The sequence below is a fragment of the Branchiostoma belcheri genome, unplaced genomic scaffold (assembly GCF_001625305.1).
Source record: "Branchiostoma belcheri isolate BF01 breed outbred unplaced genomic scaffold, Haploidv18h27 scaffold7, whole genome shotgun sequence".
NCBI classification, from domain to species: domain Eukaryota; kingdom Metazoa; phylum Chordata; class Leptocardii; order Amphioxiformes; family Branchiostomatidae; genus Branchiostoma; species Branchiostoma belcheri.
The window spans coordinates 2,300,407-2,322,266 of NW_017804353.1; the positions used below are offsets into that span (position 1 = coordinate 2,300,407).

Genomic DNA, 21,860 nt, shown 5'->3' on the forward strand with positions numbered 1-21,860 from the left:
TTATGGGCACATTATGCTGACCCAGGTCACGTGACCAAGCTCCATGCTGAACTGGGGTGGGTGCATGGAGGGGACGTGAAAACTGTTTCCAACAATTTTCCAAACGTTTTCCCGCGACAAAAACTCCGCTTCCGGACTTCGCCGCGACCTTTTTGGCTCTCCAGACGACTCTAGGAACCCAACATGGCGAGCGTGTCGTACCATATCTCCAGCCTTCTGGAGAAAGTGAGTATAAACATCAGTGCCCACCAGTGACACAATTTTTTTTACAACACTGCATGTCACAAAATCAGCCGATTCTTTCTGTTCTTCCCACATTAAATATTAATTCCTGCTCGGTGCATTAGCTAGTAACGGCTTAAATATATGTTTCGACTTGATTTCTGACGTATTAGCTGCAGTTGAAATATAAGAAGTTGTCAGAAGTGATGATATGACAGTTTTTGGTGCATGATCGCGGCTGCATACAAAACATCACTGGCATGTGGGGAGGGGGGCGGCAACTGCAACATGATCTAATTCAGCAATACTCAGTGATGGGATGTGTTGACTGCCTGCCAATGTCAGGTTTAGTGTTAGGTATTTAGGGCACTATGTAGACCTAAATGTTTTATTAGCATTCTAGAATTTTCCCCATTTTTCAAATAGACAATATATTATAACTAATTTGATACAAATTACTACATATTTATTACTACTGGTACAAAACAGCAATAAATTCTGGTTACACACTTTAGGTTCCTAATGAAAAGACTGTGGTCTTTTATTTTTAGAACTTAGTAGTATAAGACAGCGTTAGTGATGCATACCGGTTCACTGGACTTGGATCCGGACTTGTAAGAATGTTTAGGTTCAAGTCCAAAAAAAACCTAAAAGTCAAGAACCAAGTCCGGACTTATTACCATAAAAGACCATTTCACATACCCCTTTTCTTTCCAAACCACCTAAAACCTTCCGTAGATTGTAAAATCTTTGCTGCAAAACGAAGAAAACATTGCCATCGAGCATCGTCAAGTACCGGCCTCCATGTTATGTTGCCAAAGTTTCACCCAGACAACATTGTAAGGTTGCCAATATGCAATTTTGTATATGCCATGGGTTTAGGTCCGGACTTACAAGTCCGGAACTGAACCTAAACCTCTGGACTTGAATCCGGACCTGAACCTAAAATTGGGTTTAGGTATGCATCACTAGACAGCGTTAAGATTATACTAAGATTTCATAGTCTTTGTGGCCATGAAAAAATACCTAAAACCTTTCTTAATCAAATCATGTACTTCTTTGTACGTTTTTAATGCATTTTATCATATAGCCGGACGGCGCGGACCAATCAGAGGCCCGGATACCCGTGCTGTTATTTCCCGATAACAGCACATGTGGTGTTATGGCGGAATAACAGCACATGTCGTGTTATGGCTGATACCATTATGTTATAGGGTATAGGGGCATGCGACTCTTTCTGTAAACCTTTGTAGCATTTTTCTGTCCAATAAACTTTTTTGTTTAGCTTCATTTAAACTACAATTTGCATTAAATGAAATTATCCATATTTGTTTTAAAGCGTATAATATATTCGAATGTATTTTTATGTATGTATATATATTAAAGCTGTTGTATTTCAAACAGGAATTGTGTTGATTGACAGTTTGGATAGGCTATATGATAATAATTTTAATGCACTGCCTTTTCCTCGTTGTATATGGTGTCATAACTGCATGGGCAGCTGCCATAACCACCTCATAAACCACCTCGTTCGCTTCGCTCACACGGTGGTTTATTCGGTGGTTATGGCAGCTGCTCATGCAGTTATGACACCATATACAACTCGGGGCAGTGCATTAACCCTTTATTATATGATTATGAATGTTGTTCAATGATGATAACAGGATCACACATGTATTTTTGATTTGTGGTTGTTTATTTGTTTGTTTGTTTTTTGTAGATGACGTCCAGTGACAAGGACTTCCGGTTCATGGCCACCAACGACCTGATGACAGAACTGCAGAAGGACTCCATCAAACTGGACGATGACTCCGAGAGGAAGGTTTGTTTGTTTGTTTGTTTATTGTAAGGGCTACGTAATGTCATGGCCTGATGACAGAACTGCAGGAAGACTCCATGCGACTGGACAAAAACTTTGAAAGGAAGGTGGGGACAGTTCACGTATGTTGAGGGGAGGAGGAGGTTGCCTTCTTAGGGATTGTGCAGTTGTATTGTAAGGAGGGCATGGCCTGTTAATGTTTAAATTAGGGGTTTAGGACAATTGGCTTGTTCATTTCAAGGCTAATTACATGTACGGTTTTCACAAAAATTCTGAAAATTCTTTTACAAAAATTGGTCCTATGATAAGGCTGACACAGCTTTAAGTTCAGAAAATAATTTCATCAGGTTGACAGAACATATTACTAGGAATATTAGGATATTGGAGTTTTCTTTTTACACAACCAGTATTAAGTTTTAAGTCATAAAAAGAATTAAATGAAGTGGATGTCTTCAGGTTTCTTAACCCCTTATGTCTTCAGGTGGTGAAGATGTTGCTGAAGCTCCTTGAAGACAAGAACGGAGAAGTGCAGAACCTGGCCGTCAAGTGTCTCGGGCCGCTGGTCAACAAGGTCAAGGAGTATCAGGTGACCTTGTCGTTTTCTTCTTGATGTCAAGACTCACTTCCTACGAACTCCTTAAAAATTTCCCCTTGCTCATCTTCAACAGTGGCTTATTTTTTAAAAAAATAAGACCGTATGAAAAATATTTATTTCTAGGTCATGCTTAAGCTTTTTCAATGCTTATTTCTTGTTTTTGATTGTAAAATTGCTGTTTGATAGAAAATTGGTCTGTCAATTGCTATATGTATAGTTACATGCAATACTTTATTTCTAGATGGTTAACTTTGTATGGCTGAAAAATATCACTTTGCTAGGCTGGTTCATTTGGTTTTCTGTACATGATGTGGGGTCAAATTGTACAACTTGTATCTCCTACAGGTAGAGACAATAGTGGACACGCTGTGTTCCAACATGGTGTCGGATAAGGAACAGTTACGTGACATTTCCAGCATCGGGCTGAAAACCGTCATCAGTGAGCTGCCGCCATCCTCCAACGCACTGGCCGCTTCCATCTGTAAACGCATCACAGGTGGGGACAGCTGTCTGACTCTTTTCCTTCTTAAAGGTCTGCTTAAATCACCTGAGGTGGCCATTAGAAGAAATTAGAGTCTTCTCCCAAGGAACGGATGTTGAGTAGTAGAAATGAAGCTGTGTGTGAGAAAGTCAAGGAGTCAGTGAACAAATGAATTAACAAATGTCTATTGGATTACACTACTAGGTAGCTTATACAAATGCACCGGTATGTATGTAATATACATTGTACTTTTTTTAGTGCTTTATGATACAAATCAGTAAGAATTGCTTTCAAGTTTGAGGTAATTTTGTTTGTAGCCTCTGCCAAAATGTTATTACTTACAATGATGTGTTTCACTTATTATGTTACAAATATGACTGACACACTAGTATAGAGTTTTCAGTAAATCTTGCAACCTTTGCCCTTTGCCCCTTGACCAGGTCGTCTGACCAGCGCCATCGCTAAGCAGGAGGACGTGTCAGTGCAGCTGGAGGCGCTGGACATCCTGGGCGACCTGCTGAGCCGCTTCGGCAGCCTGCTGGTCAGCTTCCACCCCTCCATCCAGGCGTGCCTCCTGCCACAGCTGACCAGTCCCAGGCTGGCCGTCAGGAAGAGAGCTATCATTGCTATCAGTAAGTAACCTCTCACTCTTAACTTTTAACCTTTAACCCTGCTGGTCAGCTTCCTCCTCCCACAGCTGACCAGTTCCAAACCCATCATCACTGTCAGTAAGTAACCTTTAACCTTTAACCCTCCTGGTCAGCTTCCTCCATCCAGACCAGCTTCCTCCCTCAGCTGACCAGTCCCAGAGCCATCATCGTTGTCATTAAATAACCTCTCCCCTCTAACATAACCTATAACCCCTGCTCAAGTTGACCTGTCCGGAAGAGAGCCATCATCTTTGTTAACAGTGTTTTTTATTGTTGTTTATCCCGTTGCCTAGGTTACCTTGTGCTGAGTTCCAATAACCAGTTGTTTATGGAGTTAATGGACCACCTGCACATGTTGTTGTTGTTTATCCCGTTGCCTAGGTTACCTGGTGCTGAGCTCCAATAACCAGTTGTTTATGGAGTTAATGGACCACCTGCTCATGTTGTTGTTGTTTATCCCATTGCCTAGGTTACCTTGTGCTGAGCTCCAATAACCAGTTGTTTATGGAGTTAATGGACCACCTGCTGACGGAGCTGGGTAAGAACAGCTCCACCTCGACCACACGGACGTACATCCAGTGCACGGGGGCGATCAGCCGCGCCGCGGGACACCGCGTGGGCGAGCACCTCGAGCGCATCATCCCACTCATCGTCAAGTTCTGCCAGGTCAGGGTTATCTTCAGTATCTTATCTACTATAAGGTGTTTGTGTTTTTTTTCCTTTGGGTTTGTTGAAACTGTAATTCCCTAAAAAAATTGCACTTACCTAACTGTTCAACTGACTAACTCCAATTTTTGTCAAAGAATGAACAACCCTCCACTTCTGTATAGTCATTTTATGCAGATACATGTAGAACACATGACATGGTGACCATAGATTGCAGAAATTGTATGGTGCCTCCTGTCCCAGTTGAGGGATGGTTGTAGGACTCTTTTGGTTTCTATGATTCCTAGACCTGAAAGGGGTTTTGGCAATTTGTTTACTCCTCACCTCACCGGTCCCATAGCAGTCATGTTTGTTTACTGAATAACTGGAAAAGTTTGTGATTGCAGAAGGATTTGAACCATGTACTTTAAGGTCAGAAGTTAGGATTACTAACAATTTGTAACAAACTTGTGTTTTCCACCCTCAGGTAGAGGATGATGATGAGCTGCGTGAGTACTGTATCCAGGCGTTTGAGTCGTTCGTGCGCCGCTGCCCTAAGGAGGTGTCTCCCCACGTGCCGACCATCATTGCGCTCTGTCTCCAGTACATCTGCTACGACCCCAACTACAACTACGAAAGTGATGAAGAGGTCAGGGTGATTTTTATTATACCTCATTAGTAAGGCAAATTAACTCTTAATCCTAACTATGCTCATTACCGTACTGCAGTAGTAGTTGAAAGCTAGGGGATAAATTTGTTTTTGGTAAAACTTACCTTTTAATTCCAAATCATGACCTTCCATCATTTTGGTAATTAGATATTTTTTAAGAGAAAAAATTCTCAAAAAAATTTTCTGAGAGAAAAAAAATTTCTTGAGGAAAAATATGTTGAGAAAACATTTTTTAGAAAAAATTATTTTTAAAAAAAATTTTAAAAATTCTACCTTTTTAAAGAAAAAATTTAAGAAATTTTTACTATAAACTTAAAATAAAATTTTCTTCCCCTCAGGATGCGATGGATGCAGATGAGGAGGATGAGGAGGGGGAGAGTGATGATGAGTACAGTGATGATGATGACATGTCGTGGAAGGTTCGCCGTGCCTCTGCCAAATGTCTGGACGCCATCTTGGGTTCCCGTCGGGAGATGATCGGCGAGTTCTACAAAACTGTGTCGCCTGCTCTCATCGCCAGGTCAGGAGTGGTTTTATCAAGTTATTTTTTTTTTCGAAATGAAATTTATGAATAGCTTCATCTCTGTACCATTATGTATATGTTGTGATAGACTTAAAATTCATAGTTTAGTAGAAGATGTGCAACTTTGCTACACATCCATTTACAGTTAGGAATATCTACTGTAGGATGTACCTTGAAATCCTCTCATAATTGCCAGGTTGGGAGTTCATTTGATTTTAGTCAATTAATTTTGGCTTAGTCTACAAAGTTTTGAATTGTTTCTATAGATTTTAGAGATAAACTCAGTACAAAGCTGAATAAGGAAGTCAGAAAAATGTCTTCTTGTTTCTTAGGTTCAAAGAGCGAGAGGAGAATGTGAAGTCGGACATTTTCCACGCGTACATCACGCTGCTGAAGTCCACCAAACCCGCGGCGCTCACGACTGTCGACCCTGACGCTATGGATCAGGAGGAGGGGCCCATTGGTCAGTTCCCCGATAGATTAACCTTCAGCCTGCTAAAGTTCATGTTGGATTAGGTATCAGGGAGAGGGTTAAATAAAAGTACAAATTTGTACCTCTGTTGAGTCATTGGCCATTGTAAAATTTGGAACAGGAGTAAAGTTTTTTTTTCCTGTAGCCATGCTGCAGTCCCAGGTCCCCAGCATCATCAGGGCCCTGCACCGACAGCTCAAGGAGAAGAGCATCAAGACTAGACAGGTAAGCAATTACAAGTACTAGTAGTAGTATATGTATCTGTATAGCTTGAAGTGCTTTAAAGGCTGGGGGTTCAGATCTCTTCTACCAACTTGCATGCCGCTGGATTTAGGGTAAATTGCTGGTCTTTTCCAATTTAAAATGACCAGTGTTTTTACTTCTCGTAGTTTATTCTTAAAAAGAGTGGAAGAATTTTCCTTCTACAAATACAGTAGGTTGCATCTCTTGTAACACAACCAGCTGAAGACTAGCTTTCTACAAACCTAATAATTTTGCCTTTTTAAAGGTCTAGCTTGCTGTGAACCTCAATAATTTTGCCTTTTTCTCCACACCCCAGGGCTGCTTTGCCCTGCTGACGGAGCTCGTGTCGGTTCTCCCCGGCGCGCTGAGTGACCACATTCCCGCGCTCATTCCCGGGATCCAATTCTCGCTGTCCGACAAGAACACCAGCTCCAACATGAAGATCGACACGCTCGCGTTCCTGAACTGCCTGCTGACGCACCATCCTCCTCAGGTCTTCCACCCTCACATCCCCATACAGGTGGGTTTGTTAACATTATGTAGCGAGTGGCAGGACTGTTGGAAGGGCTGGTCACCATATGTAAGAATGTTTAATGTTTGTATATCACCTAGAGCACCATCCACCTCAGGTCTTCCACCCTCACATCCCCATACAGGTGGGTTTGTTAACATTATGTAGCAAGTGGCAGGACTGTTGGAAGGGCTGGTCACCATATGTAAGAATGTTTAATGTTTGTATATCACCTAGAGCACCATCCTCCTCAGGTCTTCCACCCGCACATCCCCATACAGGTGGGTTTGTTTGTTTGTTTGTGTGTGTGTGTGTGCTGACGCACCATCCTCCTCAGGTCTTCCACCCGCACATCCCCATACAGGTGGGTTTGTTTGTTTGTTTGTTTGTGTGTGTGTGTGTGTGTTTGTTTGTCTGTCTGCTGACGCACCATCCTCCTCAGGTCTTCCACCCGCACATCCCCATACAGGTGGGTTTGTTTGTTTGTTTGTTTGTTTGTGTGCTGACACACCATCCTCCTCAGGTCTTCCACCCACACATCCCCATACAGGTGGGTTTGTTAACAGTATGTAGCAAGTGGCAGGACAGGTGGAAGGGATGGTCACCCTATATATGAATGTTTGATATTTGTATATCTTCTAAAGTGCCATCCACTTTAGGGCTTCCACCCTCACATATATTTGAATATGTTTGAGTAAGAATAAACAGAGCAATAGTTTGTTGAGCAGCTGGTTCATGTGAAGATAAACGATCTAGTTTTTGATTCTCTGTTCTCCATCCAGGTACCCCTAGTTGTGCTTGCTGTGGCAGACCCATTCTACAAGATCACATCAGAATTTGTAGATATGGAAGAAAGCTAGAACAAAGTCTCTTTCTGCTTACAGATTATGAAGCACCTGTTTAGTTGCATTTTGAATTGTGATCATCTATGATTCTATGATCTCCACCCAGGTGCCCCTGGTTGTGCATGCTGTGGCAGACCCGTTCTACAAGATCACGTCAGAAGCTCTGCTGGTGACCCAGAACGTGGTGAAGGTGATTCGCCCACTGGACAGCCCCACTCAGTTCGACTTCCGGCCTTACGTAGGAGACCTGTACAAGTCCACACTCAACAGGTTAGTATATTACTTACTTATTATTTACTAGTAACTATCAGTCATTGATATTTACGAGCGATGTCACAGCCAGCGAGTGGTAAGCAAAAAGCAGGTGACAGTTGGGTGATTTGCCTACAATGTTTCTGCTTCTTCTCCAAACACATAAAATCAATGCCCCGGACCAAACAGCTGTCACCATGGCAACCGATGCTGTAGCAGACACCCTGTGGTGTTAGAATACATTATGTAGCAAGTAGCAGGACAGAGTTGTAGGGGCTGGTCACCATATATTCGAATGTGTTTGACTTGGAGTAAGAATAAACAGAGCAGTTGTTTGTTGGGCTAGACCATGCTAGACCATGTTAAAGTAAGCATTATGTATTTGTTTTGCAGATGTTTACAGTTTATAGTTTTATTGGGAAAATCAGGCTCACAGCATGAGGTACAAGTAAAACAAGCTGAATTCAACTGATTTGTACACTTGTATGTGGAAGTCGACAAGAGCAGCAACTTGCATACAAAAAAAAACCCCTCAAGCAACCTATACAAAATACCTGACTGGGCGCAAAGTAACAAGAATGTCCTCAAACAGTATTATTGAATGTACTTTTCTAGTAAATATATTTGTTTTTCTTGTCCAGACTGATGGCAGCAGACATTGACCAGGAGGTGAAGGAGCGTGCGATCACCTGCATGGGGCAGATCATCTGTAACCTTGGCGACAACCTCAGCACAGAGCTGCAGACCTGCCTCCCCATCTTCCTGGACCGTCTCCGTAACGAGATCACACGACTCACCGCCGTCAAAGCGCTCACCATGATCGCTGGTTTGTTTGTTTGTTTGTTTGATATAGGATCTCCATTACTGCATTAGTGTAAATTCCTTACTATTCCTTTGTGGAGTCTGTAGTAAGTTACCAACTTTCAGATACTAGTAGTAATGTTTGGACTATAGCACACTGGGGCATGCCCCCCTAATCTTTGTCAAAAGTTGCGGTGGGCTTTTTAACGTTCATGTGGTACCGGTGTAGCTCTCTCCAATCCATTTAATGTCCTATCTGAACCTAGGTACCCTACTTATTTTCTCTTGAGTGAAGTAAGGAAAGTGTCTTTCACAAGGGTACAACTTTGGGACAAGTTGAGGGATTCGAACCCAGGACCTACTGTTTCTGGATCAAACACCAAATCATTCTCTCGTGGATGATAAGTTGTTTTTCATGTTGAAGAAAGGTTCTCTTTTTACTGTTTTTAGGCTCGCCGCTGAAGATTGACCTTCGACCCATCCTTGCGGAGGCGATGCCGATCCTGGCGTCGTTCCTGCGTAAGAACCACCGGGCGCTGCGTCTGAGCACGCTCACAACGCTGGACGTGCTCATACAGAACTACGGGAACGCCATCACACAGGACATGCTCAACGGAGTCCTGGCAGAGGTCGGCCTTTGTTTATTCGTTTATTATTTGTTGGAGCCTTTGTTTAGTAGTATTAGTACCGAATTCAAGATTTATTAAGGTTCTCCATCCAAAAATACCCCTTTGCTGGTTGAAAGACAGCATGGGGGTCCAAATCACAGTATAGGGGGTCCAAATCACAGCATAGGGGGACCCTATGCTCAAAAGGCCTGGCGAGAACACTGCAACCAGTGGAAGAATAGGTCTTCAGTGAGCTAAAACTAAATCGTGAAACATGACAGTGATCTCCTTGTATATTTTCATCAGGTTGGTAAGTCACTGAGTAAAGAGAATCTTTTTACAGAATCAAGTCTAAGATAAAGTTCCCTGTAACCACGCATATGGGTAGATAAGTAAATATTGTACATTAGGGAATGCATCTATAGCAGCGACACCTGTGCTACAGTACAATCTGAACCAGTCAGAATTGCCCTAAAGGGAGGTGACAGACGGTCACCGAAACGTCGGCCGAATAAAAGACTTGGTTGACCGTGTAAAAAGAGTCTCTTTACTCCATAAAAGTGATCCTAACTTCCAGTTTTCCCCATCTCCCCCCCCAGGTCCCGCCCCTGATCAGTGAGAACGACCTCCACGTGTCCCAGCTCACCATCAACCTGCTGACCTCCATGTCACGGGTTCATAGGTCATCCCTGGCCAAGATCGGAGAGTCCATCCTCCCTGAGCTGTTTGTGTTAGTGCGGTCACCGCTGCTGCAAGGTTGGTGTTGCCATTTCAAGCATCCCACCATTCATTTTGGATGATATTAATTATACTTTGCATGAAGTCTTTTCTGGTTTTGAAGGAGACAGGAACTGTGTTGATACAATCATTCACAACTACTACAAGGTTTAGCAGTTTATTGACCTTTGGCTTGCCTTGTTTTGAGAAAAATGGCAACATATCGGTATCTGACAGTCTGAGTTGCTACGATTTGCTACGGGTTGAGTTACAACTGTCATTTTTAAGTAGTTTGTTGTTGCTTATGTTTAGCTCCAGTTCTTGTATTTCTGACTCCTCTTTTTTCTTTCTCCACCAGGTGCTGCCCTGACTGCAATGCTCGACTTCTTCCAAGCTCTGGTGTCCTCAGGAACCCCTAAGATGGGTTTTCGCGACCTTCTGCAGTACCTGACCACCCCCATATACAGCCCCACGCCCAGCACGCAGCCCCCCAACGCGGCCTTCGCCGTCCACAAGCAGGCCTTCCACTCCATCGCCAAGTGCGTGGCCGCCCTCACCATCACGTGCGCCCACGAGGGCGCCGGCGTCGTCAACCAGTTTGTCAACGACGTCAAGAACCCGAAATCCACGGACTCGATCCACCTGTTCTCTCTCCTCGCGCTGGGAGAGATCGGAAAGCACGTGGATCTCAGCAACCAATCGGAGCTGATGGGGGTAATACTGGACTCGTTTTCCTCACACAGCGAGGAAGTGAAGTCAGCAGCGTCCTACGCGCTAGGTAACGTTAGCATCGGCAACCTGCCCAAGTATCTGCCGTTCGTTCTACAAGAGATCGAGAGCCAGCCAAGACGGCAGTACCTCCTCCTGCACTCCCTAAAGGAGATTCTTTCCTGTCAGGCCACGAGTCCTTCAGGTTTGTTGGCTTGTTTGTTTGTTTGTGAATGTGATATCAAGATTTCCAAAGTGTTTTACATGTGGTGGACACTGGTCTAAATGGAGTCCAATGTAAATACAATTCAATAAACCTTGGTTGTCAGGAATGTATCAAACATAGACCATGGTGTCAGAACAGAGTAAGTTTCGTCATACAATCATATGAAAAATAATGCTTTCTATGATGTAATGCAAACTACTATGTATATGTATATCTTCCTCCCACAAGTATGAAATATCTGCTTGTTTAAAAAAAGTTGTGGAGGCACTCAAGACTTTGTGATCATTATCATCAAGTCATTTCACAGACCTTGCTTCATCCAACTTGTTCTATCCTCTGTAACTCTAAAAACTCTAGAAAAAGCAGCATGTATTTTCACAAAGTTGACTTCTCTTTATTTTGTAAAAGGTGTGGAGGCGCTGAAGCCCTTCATTGGCAACATCTGGTCGATGCTGTTTAAGCACTGCGAGTGTGCAGAGGAGGGAACACGGAATGTCGTCGCTGAGTGCCTTGGGAAGCTCACGCTCATGGACCCTGTCGCGCTGCTCCCCAAACTCAAGGTTTGTTTATTGTTATGTTTGCAGAAGAAAAGCACTTTATTTTGCTCTGTCCTTCTTCTTTTCTCCAAGCAATAAAGGCCAATGTCCGAGACCAGATGGCTGCCACCATGGTAACTTGTGCTATAGCAGCAGACACAATGTGGTGTAGAATTACATTATGTAGCAAGTGGCAGTACACAGTTGGAGTGGCTGGTCAACATATATTTGGTTGTGTTTAAGTAAGAATAGACAGAGCAGCAGTTTGTTAGACCAACATTGTTAAAGGATCATCAGAGCTCAGTCAATATTTCTCATATATATGTACATTTAGTTGTTACTCTACCACTAATACTGTAAGGGTCTGTTGGGGTTTCAGGGTTACCTGGACTCGGGGTCGGGTTACACGCGCAGCACGGTCGTCACGGCGATCAAGTTCACCATATCAGACCAGCCGCAGTCCATCGACTCGCTGCTGCGGGGCTGCATCGGAGACTTCCTGAAGACGCTGCAGGACCCGGACCTTAACGTGAGAAGGGTGTCGCTCGTCGCCTTCAACTCAGCAGGTGAGGCTCAAGACATCTTCAAGAGTGTCTTGACTATCCTATAGCTTCAAATTATGCTCCACATTCCCTTATACGTCACTCTGTAATACTTCTTCAAGATGGTTGAGATGCAAGTTAGTTGTTGTAGTGTCTTCTTCCTATCTATTCTTTGCATCATTTGATAACTTCATATCATTAGACATTGGAATAATCTTGATATGGCTTCCTCAAATTTAATATTTTGTACTTAAAGAAGGCAGAGAATTTCACCTGAACTTGGCATATATAAACTGCACATGGCAACTGCCCTTGTCACAATAAGAAGGAGAATAGGGTTCTGTAAGAAAGACTATATTCCTGTCATGTTTTGTCTTTAGCCCACAACAAGCCGTCTCTGATCCGTGACCTGTTGGACCACCTCTTGTACAACCTTTCCTCTAACTCTTCTCTCATTCCCTCCCTCCATCCACAGCCCACAATCAACAAGCCGTATCTGATCCATGACCTGTTGGACCACCTCTTGTACAACCTTTCCTCTAACTCTTCTCTCATTCCTTCCCTCCATCCACAGCCCACAATCAACAAGCCGTATCTGATCCATGACCTGTTGGACCACATCTTGTACAGCCCTTCCTCTAACTCTTCTCTCATTCCTTCCCTCCATCCACAGCCCACAATCAACAAGCCGTATCTGATCCATGACCTGTTGGACCACATCTTGTACAGCCCTTCCTCTAACTCTTCTCTCATTCCCTCCCTCCGTCCACAGCCCACAACAAGCCGTCTCTGATCCGTGACCTGTTGGACCACGTCTTGTACAACCCTTCCTCTAACTGTTCTCTCATTCCCTCCCTCCATCCACAGCTCACAACAAGCCGTCTCTGATCCGTGACCTGTTGGACCACGTCTTGTACAACCCTTCCTCTAACTGTTCTCTCATTCCCTCCCTCCATCCACAGCCCACAATCAACAAGCCGTATCTGATCCATGACCTGTTGGACCACCTCTTGTACAACCTTTCCTCTAACTGTTCTCTCATTCCTTCCCTCCATCCACAGCCCACAATCAACAAGCCGTATCTGATCCATGACCTGTTGGACCACGTCTTGTACAACCCTTCCTCTAACTGTTCTCTCATTCCCTCCATCCATTCACAGCCCACAACAAGCCGTCTCTGATCCGTGACCTGTTGGACCACGTCTTGTACAACCCTTCCTCTAACTGTTCTCTCATTCCCTCCATCCATCCACAGCCCACAACAAGCCGTCTCTGATCCGTGACCTGTACAACCCTTCCTCTAACTCTTCTCTCATTCCCTCCCTCCATCCACAGCCCACAACAAGCCGTCCCTGATCCGTGACCTGTACAACCCTTCCTCTAACTCTTCTCTCATTCCTTCCCTCCATCCACAGCCCACAACAAGCCGTCTCTGATCCGTGACCTGTTGGACCACGTCTTGCCTCACCTGTACAACGAGACGAAGGTGCGTAAGGAGCTGATCAGGGAGGTGGAGATGGGGCCCTTCAAGCACACGGTGGACGACGGACTCGACATCAGGTAGGAAAACTGTGTTTTCCTTACCCGTCTGTCACCATGGTAACTGTTGCCATAGCAGAGACCCTGTGGTGTTAGGGTATATCATGTAGCAAGTGGCAGGACAGAGTTGGAGGGGCCGGTCACCAGGTATGGGGAGCAACATTTCCATTTTTCTTTACTTTTTCCTAGTCTCTAGCATGTGGTGAGTGACCTGGTCCAGATGTCTGTCACCATGGTAACTGTTTCTGTAGCAGACACACTGTGATATTTGGTAGGCTAGACCATGTGAAGGTAAACATTATAATAGTATACATTTTGTTTTTCACTTTGTTTGCAAATGTTACCTTTCTAGTTACACTTATGTTTTTGTCCAGGAAATCAGCTTTTGAGTGCACACTGTACATACTGATGGACTCCTCTCTGAACCTTTGTCTTAAAATTATTTTTGTTTCTCTCCAGGAAAGCAGCGTTTGAGTGCATGTACACCCTGCTGGACTCCTGTCTGGACCGGCTGGACATTTTCGAGTTCCTGAACCATGTGGAGGATGGACTGAAGGATCATTACGACATCAAGATGCTCACTTATCTCATGCTGGTCAGTTTTTTTCTCAGTTGTCACAATCAGTTCACTGTCTGAAATAGCAAAGTTCTTCATTCACAACCACTTTTCACAAGGCCAGTGTTTTGGTGACTGTTTGTCATCTTCAACAGGGCTATAATGAGTGGTTCACTCTGCACTGAAGCTGCTAACAATGTGGTCCCAAACGTTAAGCCAAGTGTCCTTGTCCAGACTAAGAATAAAATTTACAGTTAAAGCACTGTTCTCTACATTATGAAGCAAGTGGCAGGACAGAGTTGGAGGGGTTGGTCACCATAGATATGTCTTTGTATAAGAAAAAGCAGAGCAGTAGTTTGTTCCATTAGGCTACAACATGAAAGGTAAACAAACATTTTGCTTTAGCTTTGCAAATGTTATCTTTATAGATTGTTTACCGAAGGAAAGCATTTTTTTGCTCTGTTTCTTCTTCTTCCCTTCCAAACACTGATGTCTGACCTGGTCAATGACCAGACTGTCTCTCACCATGGTAATTGGTGTTGGGTTACATAATGTTGTAATTTTATAGTAGGAGGGATTTAGGCTCCTGTCACCATATATGTGAATGTGTTTGAGTAAGAATTAACAGAGCAGACCTTATGCGAAGGTGAAAGTGTTAATGCTTTTAAACTGTTTTCCCTCCCCCTCCAGGTGCGGTTATCCACCTTGTGTCCACACGCGGTACTGCAGCGGTTGGACCGGCTCATCGAGCCGCTCCGCGCCACCTGCACCACCAAGGTCAAGGCCAACTCCGTCAAGCAGGAGTTCGAGAAGCAGGACGAGCTGAAACGGTCGGCCATGCGCGCCGTCGCCGCCCTCCTCGCCATCCCCGACGCCGACAAGAGCCCACTCATGATGGACTTTCTGTCTCAGATCCGGGCGAGCCCTGAAATGGCCACCATGTTCGATAGTATCCAGAAAGATGCAAGTTCCACCAGCATAGAGACCATGGACACCAGTTAGGCGCGGGCTTGAAAATCAGCTGCGAAAAAATGTGCATTAATTACTCGTATAAAATTCCTGAACGTGAACCTTTGTAGGAAGAAAAAATGTTTGATTGGAATTTTTGTGATGCATGTTTTTACTCGAGGCTATTCCAACGAAATTACTTGTTTCTTGGTGTATCAAAGTTTAAAAGCTGTAACATAAACTTTTTGAGTCAAGAATCCCTCTAAGATAGCCTAGATGCGTGTCGATGGCTGTTAAATATGATGCAAGTACATTTAACTTGTTGTGAAAATTTGTCTTTGGTTTTTCCCCTTTTCCTTTTGTTTTAGAAAAATAAGAAACAGGAAATTTTGTTGGCAAGGCCTGAGTTAAATCGGTGCATTACTTATAGAAGATTCCAGAACTTAAACCCTTGTTGGAAAAAGTTGCGACTTGTTTGAAGCTGATTGCGCGAAAAAAATCAGTTTCCGGAAATCAGAAAGTTTTTGAGGAATTACCTTGGTTACACAGATGGAAGAATCGGTTTATAGTGATAGCTTGGTGCAAGGAAGTAAACAAAAATTGTACATTTTTCATGAGGTACTAGCTTTGGTGAAAATACAGAGAAACTTAGGAGTCAACAGTTGATGAAATCTACATGTAACTTGTAAGTAGCATGTTCAAATGTATTTTCACTGACTGGCGTTTCTTGCTTAAAGCAGTGTCTGAGATCTGTTATGAATACATTTCACTACACAAAAGTGTTGTATGCATTTAAAAAGTTCGGGCTTTTGATGGAATTTTGTTGCTCAGAATTTTTGATAATTCTGACATCCTCCACTTGCAATGAAATTGGTGCATTTTGACATTGAAAAATTGAACACACCGTACCATAACTGCTGACAATAGTTCTACATGGTAGGGTTTTTTCTAATTGAAGTGTGGAGAACACTTCTGAGCTACACGTAGTAAAAGCCTTGTTGAAGTTGTCCCTTTTGTGAGACATGATGTCCAACCTACTGTAAGACAAACGCCTGCATTAAACTCTCTCAGATTGTCAAAGAGCTTTGTTTATAGCGCCTTTTTTTCTTGGACTGTTCTATGCACCTCATGTACATGTATTCAAGGAGTGTCTCGCTTTTTTTTTTCTAGCTGTTAAAAGCTTGTATTCGATTTTATATGAGTACAAGTCACTTGCTAAGTTGCATCTACGAAATCTACGAACAGCTGCAGCGCTCCTGGCGGAATCTGCCGGAAACGCACCTGGGCCCGCTCCTGGGAAGGATCACCCCTCTGATGACAGTGGTCAGGTCGGAGGGGGGCATGGACATGGAACCACATGAATGAATGAATGAATTAGTGAGTGAGTGAGTGAGTGAGTGAATGCATGCATGCATGAACGAATAAATGAATGATCAATAAATGGATGAATGAATGAGTGAATAAATGAATTTATGAAATGAACGAATGAACGATGAAAGAAAGAATAGATCATTATCATGCAACATTTACAATGTTACTGTAAGAAATTTCCATGCAAACCTTTACGTGTGTACGTAGTATTAGAACATATTATTACCCCGGATAACCGGAATCTTAAATAAAACTACATGTGCACAACATTATATTTTTTTGGTGTTTATTTTCTTCCGCTTTCAAAGATAAACAAAAATGTAAATCATAATGTATACAGAAAACTAACACATGCAATTCTAAGTATGTATGTTTGTGTAACAATATAAGGGTACTTCTTATTTGATTTGATGTATATGAGAACATTTTGTGGCATGATAAGGCCATTGCATTACCCTACACTTCATACTAGGCAAAACGTTTTCACATACTGATTTCAATGAGGCATATAGATGATTGAAATACAACGACTTCGCACTTGTAAACACACTTGCGAGCTAGCTGTTGTTTTTGATAGTACATTTTTCTTGATGTTTGGAGACCCAAAGTATCATCGAACTTTGCTAACCCTTAAAAGACTATGGAATACAACAATTTTTCTAAAAGAATTACTTCAAAGTCTACATATATATATCATAATGTATACACAACTAACGTTACGTTAATATTTGCAGTAAAACTTTGTAACTCTACCTGTCAATTAGTTAACATTTGATTTTCCTCTTTTTCTTAGGAGCTGAAACATGTTCAATTCTAATATCAGAGCGTTTTGGTGTACAGAAAATGACCGCGTGTTGTAAGAGTCTATACCTACTTGTTTCTTTGACAACACGCGAACTCGGTTACGTTCGGGGATATCTAGTTCTATGCCTGAATGGTTTAGGGTTAGGATCAAGTACGATTCTGGATAGTCTTCGTGTGTCCAAGAACTTAGATTTGCCCCCAGGCACGGTCCCGGATACGCGTGGACTATATATATATCCAGAACCGTGCCTGAGCGTGGTTCTAGAAAAAAGCACGGACCTGAATACAACAGACCCCGTTCACACACCGTACCTCTTTGGTTGGGTGACAAAAAACTCAAGTGAGCAGGTCAGCATACAGGGAGAGGACTGAAAGATCGAAGAGTGAAAGTAATAAAAAAAGCTTTGGTCGTCCCGTTATCTAGTTCTAGGTGCTGAAGGGCGGGACGGGGAACGACATCGACTTTGACCCCCTTAATGACGTCACGTTTCTGTGAGCGGTTAAACTGGAAGTACTCTTAGTAGTACATGCAAAGAAGGCTTTGGTCATCTGTTTGTCTAGTTCTGGGCAGCGTCTGTATGCGGGAATAGGACCGAAAGAGCGGTTAAAATGGAAGTACTCTCAGACTAGTTGGAAAGAAAGCTTTGTCCGTCTCGATATCTAGTTCTGTGCGCCGAAGAGCGGGTGGACGGTGCGGTCCCGGCAGTCGGTGGGCGAGTTGGGCGCCGTGAAGGTTTTCTGGTCGCCTCCCTGCGCGGCGCTGCCGTAGAAGCCCTTCTCCCCGGCCTTCATACACGCCACGCGCGTGTTCGTCCCGATTCCCACGCATCTGGGGACAGAGAACAGCGGAAATGTGATATTTAAAGACATGATATTGTATACTATTATCCGCAGTAATGAAAGTATGCCAGCAAAGGAGGCTATATCACTACTACGTTCCTGCCGATTCCAACACATTTGGAGACGAAACAGCAGCGAGGAATTGATTAGAATAACTACTACTACTACTACGTTCTATTACTACTACTACTACTACTACTACTACTACTACTACTACTACTACTACACTTACTACTCTGCTGCTATAACTACTACTACTACTACTACACTTACTACTCTGCTGCTATAACTACTACTACTACTACTACTACTACTACTACTACTACTACTACTACTATTACTACCACCACTACTACTACCAAATACAACTACTTCTACTGCTACATCTGCTGCTGCTACTAGAGCCCCACCTGCAGAAGTCGTCCCTTCCGTCTCCGTCCTCGTCCTTCATGTACCAGGTGTTGGGGAAACCCTCGTCAAACCACTCTCCGTTCTCCCCGATAGAGTTGTAGTTGTACTGGCTCTCTCCTGCCGTTCCAGCCAGAGCACAGGACAGGTACATCAGGCCTGGGGCAGGGGACACAATCCTGGAGGAGAAAATAGAAAAAAATGTTGTTGTTTGTTTGTTTGTTTGTTTGTAAACCACCGCCGTTTTCTCCGATAGAGTTGTAGTTGTGCTGTCTCTCTCCTGCCGTCCCCACCAGGGCACAGGACAGGAACATCAACCCAGGGGCAGGGGACACAACCCTGGAGGGGAAAATAAAAGTTTGTTGTTTACTTTTACCCATCGCCGTTTTCTCCGATAGAGTTGTATACGTAGTTGTATTGTTTCCCCCTCGATACCTCGGAATGTGCACAGGACTTGGAGAACAATTCCAAAGAAAGGGAAAAAACATTTTGTCTACCTATAGTATCAATAAAAGTGTATGATTGTCTACATCAAGGCAAGTAAACCGTGACGGGGGGTGGTACAGGCTTCCTGGCACATTAAAAAATGAACACACCTGCAGTAGTCATGCGCGGCGCCCTGTCCCGTGACGTCAGCCCAGCCCTGGAAGAACCTGGGATCGCCGAAGTCCGTGACGTCATAGCGCCGCGGTCTCGTTCCCGGGCACGACACGTTCCCATAATCCTCCTCGCCACCGTGGTGGGACCCTGCAATGACATTTCAAGGTCAGGGTCAAGGGTCAAGTAATAAAAGCCATGTGCTATGTTATGTTTTGCTAAACTATGTTATAGTTTTTGCTATATATATAATATTAGTTTCTGTTACACTTTTGTACAAATTCCTGGTGCAACCGTGAGTCATTGTAACCCTCCTGTCTTCTGAGAAAGTGTAGGCGACCTTTGAGTGACACCAGTAATGGCCTAACCTCCCATGGGGTCTAAGCCCGACTGCTTGACCATAACCATATTTGGGGATACAAGGGGCTGACCAGTAACGTCTTAAGAAAGGGAGAGGATATGACTCACGATGACTGATATACAAAGAATCCAACTTGTTCCAAGAAAACCTGTGTGTAGGCGGGCAAACTATATAAAAGCCCGAGTACTCTTGTAGTTAGAACAGTTCAGCAGAGTTCCCGTTTGAGAGAGAAGAGAATACAGTCACGTCACTATGTAGCTCTGGCTCCTGTGTCATTTGTCCCGGGTACGTACATCTACAACATCGGCGGCCATCTTACGAACTTGTAAGGGTCACCCATCGAGACTGAGGTCACTTTAAGCTACCATGTCTTCGTCTTTGACCTTGACATACCCTTACAAATGGTGGCAGCGGTGGGATGGCTGCGTACGTCGCCCAGGACAGAGGACCAGGAGCCAAGTTCAACGCTACAGAAGACTGGAGACCAGAGAGGCTACCAACGATACCACTGGCAGACGAGCAGACAGGAGAGCGACGGGTCGCTGCCTTTCAGCTGACAATGGAGGTAGAACTACATATGTTGTTGTCTGACCGCTGAAATGTTATATTGTTTTAGTGTAGAGAGGCTTCGTTTGATAGGACTGTCGTAGGTCCACGGACGTTGAGAATGTGGACATGCTGATTGTAGTTCGTTTTGGTACTAATGGGTAGGGATAGTTTTGTGCTGTTGTAAAAGCTCTAGGATTGAAGAATTGATTTCAGAATCTGTTTTACTTGTTATCCGAATTCAGCTATCCAGGGTTAGGATTATGTCGAAAAATGTTGGGCAAGGCGTGCCTTGTAGCCTGGTGTGTTTGGCTGTTGCCATGGTGAAATTCCATTCTTCAAGTTATCTTGGCCAGGAGGAGAAAGCATAGTGAAGCAGGAGAAAGTTGGACCATGAACATTGACGAATGTACTAAAATTTCAAATTAATGGTTGTTGCTTGGCAGGGTGCTGTGAATTTGTGTAGCAAAGATAAGTTGTGATGTCGGTTAGCATAGAAAGTGACCTGTATTGTCGTTGTATACAGTCCTTGAATTTTTGGTTGTGTTGTGTAATTAGTAATACTCAGGAAGGGATGAGTGGAGTTTGCGGGATAAGAAGCTTGAAGTGAAAAGTTTATCGACGCGTGAGATCGCGGAGGTGCAGATTTTAAGTTGTAGGAATATAGGACGACAAAGACGGGACATTGAGTGTATTGTTCGATTCATGTTTTTTTGTTAACCAGAAAGAAGCTAGGTAGATTTGTTGTGATCACCAGGCTGTCACATGCATAGTTCTGACGGGCTCTTCGTTTCCTTGGAAACCCAAACCTCAGGGACTGAATGATAATTCAGATGGAGCGATGATGCTTTGTCAGAGGGCTTGTGGACATCTTTGTTGCCATGTGTAACTTTTTCTAAATTAGGAAGGCCAGGCTAATTGGTTCCGTTCTAACAAGTACTAAGACAGCTTTTGGGAGGAAGATGGTTTGATGCATTGATGCTAGGCATTGGTAAATTTAATTCAGGTTCAGAGAAGTCGAGGAGAAGAAGAGGTTCAAGAATAAGGAACTTAGATTAGTTCAGGCCGGCGGTCAGACTGTGGCGTTGTGTTCTTTCCTACGCTGTATGCGACGTATGGTGAGGATAGCAGGATTTCACGGCTCTTTGGGACCCCAACCGTGTCACTTGCGTCTCCAGGACAACGGCTTGCAGATCAACCTCAACCAAGGACTTCTACAGCGCAACAATGTTCACCACCGGCGGTACATCCGAAAGGGCCCCGGGGGACATGCTACCGGAAGGATCAACGCAAGTTCGGGACCTGCGGGTCGTATACTGAAAGGCGTAGGACTGGTTACCAGCGCAGACGAGTCTAGGAGACCGAGGATGAACTAGGAACTACGAGAAGAAAATAGAATATGAAGGACCGAGAAGAAGCAGTCGATTATGGGATGAACTGAATTGAACTTATGATGTCCATAGAACCAATGTGAATGGTGTAAGACAGACAACCGAGTGAAACATGCTGCGTTGAGTACTGGAACAATTGGTATTGGGAGAAATGATCGCATTTTCTATTGTACTGTTAAGCGTCGCTTTTATAACCTTTGTAACATGTACACCATTCCGATTTGCTAGATTGTAATGTTTCACATCTTCTCTAGTTTGGACTAATGTTAACCACATCTGTAATTACGTCGCCAGGGACGGCTCCATTTTGAAAGGGGAGCATGTAGTAGGGTGCTCTGACCTGATATGTTATAGTTTTTGCTATATATATAATATTAGTTTCTGTTACACTTTTGTTACTAAATTCCTGTGCAACCGTGAGTCATTGTAACCC

The 21,860-nt window shown here is 43.6% G+C and overlaps 2 protein-coding genes across 2 annotated transcripts in view; one reads left to right on the forward strand and one right to left on the reverse strand.

Annotated features, from left to right (window-relative positions):
- Window positions 1-10: 10 nt before the first annotated feature.
- On the forward strand, window positions 11-15,698 carry LOC109484628 (cullin-associated NEDD8-dissociated protein 1-like). The gene is made up of 21 exons (XM_019787974.1): window positions 11-225; window positions 1,943-2,044; window positions 2,523-2,627; window positions 2,982-3,132; window positions 3,558-3,749; window positions 4,237-4,433; window positions 4,900-5,061; window positions 5,421-5,602; window positions 5,938-6,068; window positions 6,223-6,302; window positions 6,637-6,840; window positions 7,783-7,946; window positions 8,570-8,754; window positions 9,180-9,358; window positions 9,937-10,093; window positions 10,413-10,967; window positions 11,397-11,548; window positions 11,904-12,090; window positions 13,482-13,626; window positions 14,065-14,200; window positions 14,852-15,698. Exons 1-21 carry the CDS (start codon window positions 184-186, stop codon window positions 15,161-15,163), a joined length of 3,720 nt encoding a protein of 1,239 aa, XP_019643533.1. The 5' UTR covers window positions 11-183; the 3' UTR covers window positions 15,164-15,698.
- Window positions 15,699-17,848: 2,150 nt separating this feature from the next.
- The window catches only part of LOC109484608, a 10,989-nt gene continuing 6,977 nt past the window's right edge, over window positions 17,849-21,860 (reverse strand). Inside the window, exons 2-4 of the mRNA XM_019787951.1 lie at window positions 19,129-19,279; window positions 18,535-18,711; window positions 17,849-18,113 (exon numbers count right to left, since the gene is read on the reverse strand). Of these exons, the coding sequence (XP_019643510.1) occupies window positions 17,945-18,113; window positions 18,535-18,711; window positions 19,129-19,279 (497 nt within the window). The 3' untranslated portion in view covers window positions 17,849-17,944. The remainder of the gene's footprint in view (window positions 18,114-18,534; window positions 18,712-19,128; window positions 19,280-21,860) is intronic.